Source organism: Microtus ochrogaster, linkage group LG4 (genome assembly GCF_000317375.1).
Source record: "Microtus ochrogaster isolate Prairie Vole_2 linkage group LG4, MicOch1.0, whole genome shotgun sequence".
In the NCBI taxonomy this organism is placed as follows: domain Eukaryota; kingdom Metazoa; phylum Chordata; class Mammalia; order Rodentia; family Cricetidae; genus Microtus; species Microtus ochrogaster.
Window position 1 is genome coordinate 2,288,571 of NC_022030.1, and position 13,007 is coordinate 2,301,577.

Here is a 13,007-nt window from a genome sequence, read left to right on the forward strand (position 1 = left end):
TTCTCTGGCCTTCTTTTGGTCATAGTCCCTGGCTATGGTGAATCTTCCATCTTTTACCTTTGATTCGTTTTGTATATGTGTATGTTTATATTTGATTGAATAATTTTGGTAGATATTATAGTTAACTTTTGGTTTTACCCAAATTAAAAATCTCTGACCTTCAGTTGGTGAGTGTGAGCCATTTGCAGAGGCTGCAAAAAGAGACACAGAAACATCTCTTAGAAAAATGAAGTCAAGAGACTCCTTAGGGAGACTGGCTTACAAATACAACTTTGTCTTCTTCTATCTTTGATATGACTACATGAACCATTGTCTATAAGGCCCAGGTGATAGGAGTCATCCTAAGTCATGTGACTTGGAAGCTCATATGAGGATGTGTGGCTCTGTGCAGTTCAGGGATAATGGGACAAAGTGCAGGCACAGGCGGGCTGATAAGTGTGGATGAGAAGTCCCTTCTCCCTCCAAAAAGAAACCCAAAGGGCTCCTAGCTTTGTCCTCATTGACAGCTTTGGCTGTGGTTGCCTGGACAACTGCCGCAGCCCCTCAGACTGCAGGCTGTGTGCTTCTGAGACCTCATCTGCTCCTCAGACTGCAGGCTGTGTGCTTCTGAAGACAACAGTTGATACTCAGTTTAGTTGCTTTCCAGTCCCCTATCACAGTTTAAAATTGACAGGGTGTGGTAAATGGAGGGACATACTACATGTGGCCCCTACCCTTGGGTGCTCTTTGTACCCGAAGCACAATGCCTTTCCCACGTACACCTTTTTACAGAATCCAGAATAAAACGTACCTGTATGAACCTGTGCTCTAAGGGGTTTAGCATTTTGCTTGTGTGTTGTGGGGAAAGCCTGGGTGCTGACCAAGAGCAGCTATATATATTGTAGTGAGGGGCGCCACTTGTTGAGGCGAGCAGGCCTGCTTTTCGTCCCGCCCGGCTCCCGCCTGGCTAGCTTTACACCCGAAATAACAACACACAAATTGTATTCTTTTAAATACTGCTTGGCCCATAAGCTTAAGCCTCTTATTGGCTAACTCTCACATCTTGATTATTAAGTCATTTCTAATAATCTGTGTAGCACCACAAGGTGGTGGCTTACGGGGAAAGATTCAGCATGTCTGACCTGGTGGCTGGCTCCATGGTGGCTGACCTCACTTCCCTTCTTCCCAGCATTCTGTTCTGTCTACTCCACCCACCTATGTTCTGACCTAACAGGCCAAGCAGTTTCTTTATTAATTAACCAATGAAAGCAACAGATAGACAGATGACCCTCCTCCATCAGTTTATGTAAATGGTTCCTAGGATGTACAGCCAAATCCTTCCACAGACAAGGGTCTAAGGACAGTGTCAGTTTAACGTTGAGAATGTGGAGAGAGGAGCCTTGCCTGTCCTAGCACACTTCATTGAAGGGGATGTGTAGGGTTGATGTGAGTGCTGTGATAGCTTTGTGAGTAGCCCACAGGCCTGTAGTTAGTGCTTCCTGTAACTCAGTAGACGCAAGACAAGATGGCCACAGTTCAGAACAGAAGTCCTCTTCTAAGGCAGACATAATTAGGATTCTAGAGTGTAAAATTATGCAGGTGTAAAATTATACAAGTAGTGGGAAGGTGTCGAGGTAGCCTCCTTTCAGACCCAAGTGAAGTTGTTTTTTTATTTCATTTCCTCCTTTTTTTTTCAGCCCCCAGTCCTTACTGTGTAACCCACACTATCACCTAACTTTTAGTTCTCCAACCTCCATCTTCCTAGTTCTGTGATTCCGGCATGGGACAGCGATGCCCGGCCATTTTAACGGAAGAACTGCGAGGCCGTCTGTGAGAGTTCAGAAGCCTCACAAAGGTGGCTTTCCCACTGCTTTGCGGTTCTTAGTGGCTCTGAACAGTTGTGTGGGGAACCATTGTCACGCATTACAGGCTACACACACACAGGCACGCGCACGCGCGCACACACACACACACACACACACACACACACACACACACCGGTCATTCTCAGGTTTGTTAGCCACCTGGCACATTTTCCTCGCGCAGTCTTGTCTCCTCGTGTCCCAAGGCCTACCTTGCCCACACTTGCCTCACTGACTTCACCTTTGTTGAGAACTCTCAGGAGTTTTTCCTAGTGGAGGGGAGGGACTCTTTTTACTCTCAGTGTTGATGATCCACAGGTGACTTCAGTTTAGTGTGAGATACAGACTTATGGAGCATAAAGCCCATTTGGCTACTGAGCCTCTTGTGGGGTTTCTCCCCAGATCTTTCCAGAAAAGCTTGCATCAGTAACAACTTCTCCCACACCTTCCTTTTCTCCAGTGCTGTTCCAGTAACTGGTTCTGTGCTGTTTTTGTTTGTTTTGAATTTTGATACAATATGTCTTGTAGCCAAGGCTTGTCTTGAACTTACTGTATAGCCAGTGATAACCTTGAACTCTGGCTCCTCCAGTCTCTGTCCTCCAAGTACTAGGATTATAGGCATGTTCGCCATAAGTATCAGTGGCTTTTAATACTTATATTTCTCCCTGGGTGCAGCGTTTCAGTTGAGAGACTTCCTTTCCATTTTCTGATTTTCCTTTCTTGCTATTATTATTTTAATCACATTGGAGAGCCCCTTAGGTCAGGTGCTGCCTCCTGGGGAACCTTGTCCTCTTCTCTTGCTGCACGTCTTCCCACGCATTCTTTTGTAGGTTTTCAGCATGGCATGGTGTGATAGAGCCCAGACTTCCTACCAGCTTCCCTTTTGTGTGTATGCCTCTGAACACTCACAAACCTCTCAGGTTTTCTTCTTTTGTGTTTTGTCCTGATAATGCAAACAGTATCCATAGGGCTTATGGTATAGTACAATATGTTCTTTTTGTGGCATGGTGACAGCCACAGAGCTGTTGTAGGGGGTCAGAGGAAATTTGCTCTCCTAAATAAGGCTTTTGAGGCTTGGTGTGTAGGGACAACTGCTAGTGTTCTCGGTGTGAATGCTCCCATTTTGATGTCTCCACTGTGTGGGTGAGTGTGTGTGTGTGTGTGTGTGTTTCCCCCTCCCTTCATCCTCCATCTCTCTCTTTCCCTCTTCGATTCGTATGGTTTATTTTCTGCTTTTTAAAAAATCAGATCGCTGTCTATTGATTTATTCCTGTCAGTACAAATAGACACTTAGATGTTGTCAGTAGGCAGTGGCAATCTCTAGAGCCTTTCATTTGACATCAACCCAGCTTTTGTTGGGTCAGCTCAGCTAGCTTGTTAAGATCAATGGAGCTACACTAAGACTCACTTTAAATTATCCTAGAAGTTCTAAAATTTTCTTTCTGCCCCTGAGGAGCTATTTCCTTTTTATGATCACAAAAAATAACCCTTTTCACTGGCTTGTATTGGTACCAAAGCTCTCAGGTAAATATAAACAGAGCCAGAGCAATGGGTGAAGTCCACGAATAAATGGCGCCACACTCTTATTGACTTGCTTACTCCTAAGTACTCACGTAAAGTTTGCTGAAATATATCCTAACTTTGTGCCTTTCGGGACATACCGTGTTGAATGGACTTATTCTCCTCTAGTGAATGATATTTTTGGATATGTTCATTTTCTAGTCCAGAGCGGTCCAAACTCGCTATAAAAGATAGACGAGACTTCAGCCTATCCTCTGGTCATGGTCTCCCATGTGCTGGGATTATTGGCATGAGCCACCACCTTTGATGGTGTTGTGTTGTTTTAAAAGATTTTTCACTACTTTTATATTACTCAGGATTTTTACGGAAATAATGTAGCTGGGTGTAGTGGGTTATGCCTGTAATTCCTGCATTTCAAAGGTTGAGACGGGGATTGTTGTCTTTTCTAGCCATTCTAGGCTATCTGATGAAGTTCCATGTCTCAAACACTACCACTAAATATATGTCAGGGAGATTTCACAAATGCAGTATCAAAGGCAAACGGTAATCTGTTAAGTAGGTATGAGAGTCAGTAAACCAAGAAAGGATATTTTTGATCATGATTTTGATGCTTTTGTTAGGAATATTGTTGTAAGTATCTTGCTGGAATTAGAAGAGTTGTGTATGTTGCCATCCTCTGGTGAGCTGCCATTGTTAAGGAGGCATGCAGGAGTGACCTGTATCTGGGAGGTTAGGGTGAGAGACTGCTGTCCTTCTGCAAGTATGAAGCAGAGGAAAAATATAGCATAACTTTAATCTGAAAATGTCTCTTATGTTGAATTAGCTGTAAGTTCTTGCTGGAATGAAGATTCTGGCTTCTTGGACAAGTGCATTCTTATAGAGCTCTGCCTTCCCAGGACACATGTAAAAACGTTTACAGGGTGCATGTATCCTAGTCTGGCCCTAAGCTCCCTGTGTAGCGCAGGATGGGCTTGCATTTCTCATCCTCCTGCCTGACCCTCCCCAGGTGCTAAGATTATCGTCGTGTGCACCATGGCCAGTTTGCTGTGAGACAATATTAACAGCCTGAGTGGGTTTGCAGAAACTATGTGGGGAAGCTTGAGTCAGGTCTGATCTGGAAGATTTGCTAATTTTGGAGATGGTTAGTGAAATAATTTGTTATTGTGAATTGTTAATTTCTGATCATCATTTGAAGAAATATTTTGTCTTATTGATTAAGTTCATTGGGTAAAACTAATGCATATTTTTCACATAGATATTTGGATTATTCTGTAATTCTCTGCTCTTGTTTAGATTTAATTTTGCATTTAAATTTCTGGCCATGTAAATTCCTGGCCATGGTGTGCTATTTATATAGGGCGATAATAATATTCAAAACTGTTGTTTCTGCTTTCAAGGATTTCAATAAAAATTCACTAGGCAGAACCCCAAAAAACATTTATTGAGCTCTTATTGTGATGGATAAACTGTGCCATCTGTTAGCACAGAGGAAGGGAACAGACTTACCACATTTTCTGTCCTCAAGCCTGCGTATGTGTGTGGGGTACATGTACATGTAGGTGGATGCATGTGTACATGCAGGTGTACATGCATATGTGAATGCATGCATGAGAGGCCAGAGATAGATGTCAGCTGTTTCCATGGCCATACCGCAACCTTATGTTCACAAGGTTTCTCCGTGAATCTGGAGTTTACCAATGGGTAGAATAGTTGGCCAGTGAGCTCCAGGTTCCTCCTTTCTCTGCTTTCCTAGTACCAGGGTTACAGATGGGTACTACTGTGCCCAGTTTTTTATGTGGGTGCCTACCATCCAAACTCAGATTCCATGCTTGCATGCAGGCATGTTCCTGACTGGACCATCTTCCCGGGCATCAGACTATCCCTTTGTGAATGAATTCATAAAGAATGCCCATAATTTATAAAAGAATTAAAAAGAAAGCCAATAGGATCTCATTTTGTTTTGTTCTCTGTTGTATTTCTATAGGCTGAGAAAATATAGGCTATATTTCATAGGCATTTGGTAGAAACTTTGGCATATTTGTTGAATAAATGACCGAATAGCCAAATGGCGATGCACTGCATACACAGAGACCCTGGAATCTAGAAGCAGTTTGCTGTCCAGCCAGCAAGGCAAGGGACATTTCATGGAGTAAGTAAAATTTTAATTAGAAGGAAGAGGGTAGGGTCGTCTGGTAGTAGAGAATGATCTGGAAGCTTCTGTGGGTGTTGGAATTCGATCACAGAACTGAGGCAATAGCAGCTGTTTAGGCAGATTTTGGGAAATCTTGAAGTGCCAGCTTGTTTCCCTGGTAAATGGAGACTGAAAGGGATATTTTTATATTTTATCTTATTTTTCATTAACAAATTAACTTCTTTTCTTTTTTCATTTTTTGTTTTTGTTTTTTGAGACAGGGTCTCACTGTGTAGCCCTGACTGACCTGGAGCTCGATCTGTAGATCAGGCTGTAGATCAAATTCACCGAGATCCTCCTGCCTCTGCCTCCGAAGCACTGGGGTAAAATGTGTGTGCCACCACCCCCAGTCTGAAAGGGACGTTTTAGAAAAGTTAATCTAGAGGCATTTTGTTGGGTGCCTTGTAGGCAGGCGAGATTATAAAGCACATATTGACAGTGTTCTGCAGTTAAGTGTGCTCATGAAGGGCAGGAAAGTCAGAGATAATCATGTTTTAAGTTTGACTGACTTGGATAATAGTAAAAGCATGAACAAAAATAGGACAGCCAGAAGGGAAATTAGCATTCTATGGAAAGGCTTTTATATTTCAAACTTCTCTCTTCGGGAAAGGTGTTGAGGCAGGGTCTCCTCTGTAAATCATGCTAGCCTTGAACTTTTGTCCTGGGTATGGGAATACAAGTCTGTACCACAAACTCAGGGTATTTCAAATAACTTGAACATTTAAAGCCACAGAGACACTTCACTGACAGAAATAACAAGCTTCATAATATTAGACCTGAGAGGGATTTTAGAGAATGAGTTATTGATTAATTAAATCCAATCTTGTTATCTTACCAGTGAGAAAGCTGACTAGGGTTCTGGAATGGTCCACAAAAGTAGTCACTGGCCTGGGTGAGAGATTTCGAAAGTCCTTTCCAGGGCTGTGACAGGCACTTAAAAAGCATCTCTTCATTTGCATCTCATTTTCCGTTTTAAATTTGAAGAGCCGCTATACAAATAGTTGCATGTAATGCGTGTAGAAATATCATCTGCACAGGGTAAATGCTGTGCTTTAAGATTGAGAGCAAATAATTTAAATATTAGGCAACATTTCCTTGCCTAGTACTTACTAGTAAAATCTGAACTTTTACCAAAAGTTGTATTAGTTAACGATTGCTTTCTTCTTTACACAATATCATGATGTATCTGGTTAGAGATTCTCTGTAATTATCACCAAATCAAAGCTCAGTTAATTCTGAACATGTTTTGCACTGTGCATGTGCTTAAACTTCTGCTCTTTGTTGCCATATTGCCAGGTTTGAGGGGGAAGCAGTTGCTAAGGCATTTCTCTAGGTTGATCCTAACCCATCCTTGCTTTCCTTTGTGATGTCTGTCCCTCGGCATTGGGGATGGATATTTAGCAGTCACGCATGCGTGTTGTAGACAAATGACAGGACTCGGAAGTCCATCTGGGGCCAGGCTTTACCTTTGGTACCTTTTCTTTTGTTCTCCAAGCCCTGTTATATATGAGGGTGGAAAATAACATCTGTCTTCGTGCTTACACTCATGCAGTCCCAGGCCCCAGCATGCAGGTGTAGCACTGACTTTGTCATCATGAGCCCTTGGGTGATTGTCCCACACTGAGCTTGTCTTACTGTGGGTGGTGTGATGACTTTTCCAACACCATCCCTCTGCTTTCCAACCTACATCAATGGAGGGAGGGAGTGCACTTAGCGAGAGTTCCTTTGCTTTTCCCCAATAAAGAGAGGATTTGCATGGGTGGCAGGGTGATGTATAGCAATAGGACATGGAAGAAGTAACTCTTTTACACAACAGTAAAGTGAATATTTACTTACACCTGGATCATCACTAGCGGGTTGGCGGAATGATCAGAAGAGAGTGACATCTAGGAAGTTACCATAAGGGTCTTAACTCTTCTTGGGAGAATTTCCTGCCTCTTGAGTTACAGTGAGAGCAATGAGATTCTAAACACAGAATGCTGGTCTTGCAGTCCTATTTTAAACCACGGCTACTGGCACTGGTTGCTGCATTTGCCTTGGTGTGAGTGCTGGGAGCTTATTGACAGCCAATCTCCATGCCAAGCATTTTAGAATGAGTGGTCCCAAGTCGTGAGATAAGAGGGGACTCTTGATTCCCTGGTAATTAGAATTGGCGAGGGAGCAGCAGATCCGAATCTCCTTGGTGAATTCATGTGCCTGAGACCTCAGGTGTGGGCCAGAAGTAGCTGAACGGCAGCCATTAATTAGCCTTGGGCGAGAGAGGAGCAGGAAATCTTGTAGAAATGGGAAGGCCACAGGCAAGGGCATGCCTAATGGACTGTCTTCAGCAATAGGCAGGCTCATACTTGGACAAATGTCATAGGAAAAGGCAACCCACTCTTGTTGGATTTATAGATCCCATTTGCCAGAGTGAAGGACACTTGCTCTTTTAACTAGCTGAACTAGCTGGGCCCCAGTGGCCTCGTTGCTATGACAATATGAGCTCAGTGACCTCTCTTCTCTTGTGGAATGTAGGTGAGAAGGACCGAGGGGAGCCTGAGGATGCTGAACTGGTCAGGCTCAGTAAGAGGCTGGTGGAGAACGCCGTGCTCAAGGCTGTCCAGCAGTATTTGGAAGAAACACAGAACAAAAAGCAGCTGGGGGAGGGGAACTCCACCAAAGCTGAAGAGGCCAATCAGAATGGCAAAGGCAGTGATAATAACAGGAAGTGAGAGTGGAATCTGTTCCCGCTGCTCTGTGAAAAGCATCCCTGCCCCTCTGCTAGGTCGCAGACTGACTTACGATGTGCTATCTAAGTGTCTTGTTCAAGCTCCAGAGATCGCCTAACTCGTTTATGATTGATGCGTTGGCGTTGCTGCGACACGACAGAAGAGAATGGGGCGCTGGGGCCGGCAGGAGAAATTAATTCACAGAAGAGCAATCCCAAGTTCATGTATCATCAAGCGTGCACAAGGGAGAGTGGGCACTTTGGGAAGGCGTGCCAGGCTGATTGAGAGGACTGGCCACCGCTGGAATACTGCCGTTTGTTTACATCCGCTTAGAACATTTGACTACTTCATCTGAGGCCAAAACTTGCACACAGCTGTCCAGTAATGAGTTCAGTTTGTCGCTGTTGAGACGATCATGAGTGTACTGAGTTCACAATGTTTTACGTTTGTCCCCAGGGTGTTGTTACCATGCCATGATCTTTATTTACAGTAAATTAAGTTTCACATAAATTATATATTTTTGGCAAAATGCAACCTTTTCTATGAAACGTGGGTAACATTTTAAAGGTTTTTTCAGCCTTATTTTGATAACTCAGTGTGCCATATTTAATGTATTTCATTGATATTTGTACTTTAAATGTGTTATATAATCTTTTCCCCGTAGGCAAGAAGCCAGTTGGGATCCAAGACTTAATCAATGAAGCTTTGCAGCGAGAAAGGATGGAGTTGAAGTCCAAAGTGAAACAGATCAAGGAACTTTTGCTAAAGCCTGAGACTCAGGCCATGATTAGGAAGGAGCTTTTTGAAGGAAGAGTTCTTAATGACGGTAATCACACAAGCGATGCGGATTCCAGCATGACTTTGCTGTAGCTCTCTGCTGCGGTTCTGGCCGTGGAAAGTTTCTGACTCTCAGCGCAGTCCATAGATAGCCCTTTGGTAAATAACCAAAGTGTTCTTACAGTGTCTACACAGCCCACAAACCAACATTTGGTAAGGAATTAACAACTTCTTGCCAAAGAAAACATATTTTTGCCTTATCATCATCATTAGCTAAAGTTGAGTTTTTGAATGTTTGTTTGGGTGTTGTTGACTCATTTTATAGAAATAACTTTTTAATTAGCTGTTGTGAGATGTTCCATGGGTCCTCGCAGATAAAAAACAAAAAACGTTGACCATGAAAGATCCTTTATAGTCAAAACCAAAATGAAACCAACAACAGTATTCTAAGGGTCGCCTGTCTCCTGTTGATATGGCCCTTTTCTTACTAGCCTTGTCCTGGCTTATCCAGTCTCACATCACGTTTGATGACAATTTGAATGCTTATTGAGTATCAGTACTTGAATGAACATTTGTAAATGTAATCATTGCAGTCGCTGGTTAAGAATGTTTTTTTTAATAATATCCACATGTATTATTTTTCACTGATGAAAATGTAGTTTGCATTTTCATTTCTTAGTTAGCAAATGTTCAGTGTTTTTATTTTCTCCTTCTGTGAAGATGAGCCCTGAGTCTCACGGCGGTCTTCACAGTTTGGATAGTTTGCACTGGTTCATTTTCAAAAGAGCATTCTTAAAATGTTTCTCCCCATGTGATGTTTATTTGTAACAGCTTTTTCAGTCATCATTTAAAAATTGCTGCTACTAATAGAGGAGGGGGGAAGGAAATGATTAGAGATCAAATGTGTAATCATCTCACTTATACAATACAGTTTGCTCATGGATTTTTGGCTATTTTTTCCACTGGGTAAATGATACTACATTGATTCATAATGTAATACGTTATGAGTTCCTGCATTTTCATGCCTCTTAATAAATGTACTGCTTCCCCTGTTGCTTTTCCTTTTCTTTCTTCTGGAAATCACTGGGTCCTTGTTGGTGTCCCAAAGTCATGATCAGGGTCACTGCAGTTTGACTGCTTCCTGTCTTTGTGCTAAGGAAACAAGCACACTGTTACATCATAACCGACTGTTTCATGGTTTCAAATTAGTCAACTTCATACACAAGTAACCGCAGAACAGAAAATTCAAAGACAGGCTAAGTGACATCTTCAAAATAACTAATCCCCTGCCACTAGAGTTTTTATCACAATGATGAAGAGAGCAAATTCATCTGAATATACAGATCTGCTAGCTACTGGCTGTGAACCCCTTCCCAGAAGCCAGCCATGAACCCTGTGAGAGGGGCTATCCATGAACCCCCCATAGTAGCTGCCAATAAACCCCCTTGAGCAGTTGGCCATGAACCCCCCACCCCAACAGCTGGTCATGAACACCCCAGTGGCTGGTTGTGAAGCCCTCCAGCAGTTGGTCATGAACCCCTTCTGAGGGACTGACCATGAATCCCCTCCGTTGCCTACTGGGAACCGTCACTTAGCAGTGAAGGTCATTACAGATCTCCTTGAGTAACCCTAAAGGAAGGAAGCAAAGATGCTAGGCCTTTCCTTGTTTTCCTAATGAGGACACAGAGTCCAAACAGAGTTCCGAGGTTGGGCTCTCTATCCAAAGCCACAAGGATGTTAGGAATTTGGACCTGAGCCACAATCCGGTGGCCCCAGTGTCTCATTGCTGCTTTGGTGAAATCCCATAATACATATGAACAATATCAGACTGGCATTTCTTAGAATAATCTATATCTTTTCTTCAAGGAGTTATTCCCAGTCTGAGTAGAAAAGTATTCTTTTCAGCCCCGATTCCATGTCTTTCTGTTAGCTTTAGTTGCCCGTCTATTTCCATTGTTAAATACCCGTGAAGACCTGGGCTATGTGCCAGGTGATTTGGGCACATGGTTAAATTCCTTCCCTTAAGTGATCCTAATAGGAAGTAATTAGTACTTTCTAGATTAGGAAAACTAGAGACCTATATGCTAAAATGGCCCAAGGACATAAAACGAACAAAAGGTAGGGCTAAATTTAAACTCAAATCTGTTCTGCTTCAAAGGTGCACTTTCTACAGTGGAGTATTTCATCTTTTTACCAAATATTTCAAAAGTTAAAGATGAGTAATAAAGGCCCTGAAATGTGCGCACGCACGCACGCACGTACACACACACACACACACACACACACACACACACACACACGCTGGAATCCCCATGTGAACTTGTTCACAAAAACACTGGACCAGGCATCAACTGTTGCTGCTCGACGTGGATTCAACACTGATGCACACAATGTGTTCTTGAGCAAGCCCGTTCACTTTCTAAGCCTCCCTTCCCAGGCCAGGTGGTTTCAAGGAGCCTAGGGCTATTTGCTTTGGGACTTGCCTTGATGCTGCCAGTTCACTAACTGCTCAGCTGGGTCACATCCTTCTACCTTGTGACATTAATGCTTGACTTCCTGGAGAATGTCCCCTTCTATTTTGCATTTTGGTTGTCAGTTTCATGAAGGGAACCCCTCGGGGGAATATTCTCAATTAGAACCACATTCCAGCGTTTTAAGAGTTAGTCACTAGAAAAATAGGTCTCCTGAGAATAAAAAGACATCAAAAGTAAAACTTTAAACGGAAGGACAATATTTTGTCAGCTTTGAACTTGGCCTCACTTGTACAATCTTAGGTTTTATCAATCCTCTTCTCAACGTCCTTTGTCCTGTGGGCACTCAGGTTATGTGGGATTTCTGATTGTAGATTTTTTTTTTCAGATTTTGGAGTATTTGTAACATTTTAGGTATGGGTCCATGTCTGAACATGCACTTCATATGTTTCATATAACATATTATATGTTATACTTAATCCTCAAGGACATTTTGTGCAGTTTTTAGTATTGCCTGCATTTTCAATGCAGCTCATCCCATGAGGCCAGGTGAAGAATTTTCCGATGTTATGTCAGCATTCAAAACATTTTGAATTTTGGAGCCTTTAGATTTCCTCTACATGTCCTAGGTTTGCATCTAGAATATAGTTAGAATTCAAATGATTCTTTACACTACCACAAATGTGTCAGTTCCTGGAAATCTCATGTTCTAATAAGGAAGTAGTGACCACAGTTAGACTTTGTGTCATTTCAGGCATTCAACCAGTCAGACATGTTTTGTCTTCTGTGTACCTAGTCACACATGGAGAAACTAGCCATCGCCTTATAGAGCACATTAACAGTTTCATGCCATCGTCCAAACCATCACAGATATAACTTCTTTAAGTGTAACTTGGTGTGTAGATAACCTATTGTAAGTTACTGTTCTGATCATTTTTTTTCAAGTTTTTGAGATTATTTTTGGTTTTGAACCTAGCCTTTTTATTAGCCGAGTCATCTTTCCAACCCAGGTTTTTGAGATCATAATTGCATCATTTCGTTCCCTTTCTTCCTTCTAAATCCTTCCCATGTTACCCTGCTTCCTTTATTATCTCTCAAATTCATGGCCTCTTTTTCTTTAATTGTAATTATGCATATATGTGATAAATCTCTTTCACACACATACATTCATATCTATACATATATATGTATATTTCTAAGTACATAATGTATCCTGTTCAGTCTGTATAATGTTACTTGTATGTATACATTTTCAGGGCTGCCCACTTGCTGTTGATAGCTAATTGAAATGTTCTTCCCTAGGGAAGACCTGTTTCTCCTGTTCTCAGCATTTCTTAATTGCCTGTAGCTCTTTTTTTATTAAGCTATACAATTATCTCCACTCCCCTCCCTTCCTCCCTCTCCCCTGCTTACTCTTTCCCATGACCCCCATGCTCCCAATTTATGCAGGAAATCTTGTCTTTTTCTCCTTCCTATAGATCCATGTATGTCTTTCTTA

General features: G+C 42.3%; 1 protein-coding gene across 8 annotated transcripts in view; it reads left to right on the top strand.

Annotated features, from left to right (window-relative positions):
• Akap7 (A-kinase anchoring protein 7) overlaps nucleotides 1–10,092 on the top strand; it is a 132,912-nt gene extending 122,820 nt beyond the window's left edge. For 4 of the 8 annotated variants that reach the window (XM_026786248.1, XM_013351444.2, XM_005360908.3 and 1 more), the window contains one exon: nucleotides 8,068–10,092. In XM_026786248.1, the coding sequence (XP_026642049.1) occupies nucleotides 8,068–8,264 (197 nt within the window). In that variant the 3' untranslated portion in view covers nucleotides 8,265–10,092. The remainder of the gene's footprint in view (nucleotides 1–8,067) is intronic. The other 4 variants (XM_026786247.1, XM_026786249.1, XM_026786251.1 and 1 more) reach the window with 1 other exon arrangement.
• Nucleotides 10,093–13,007: the final 2,915 nt, after the last annotated feature.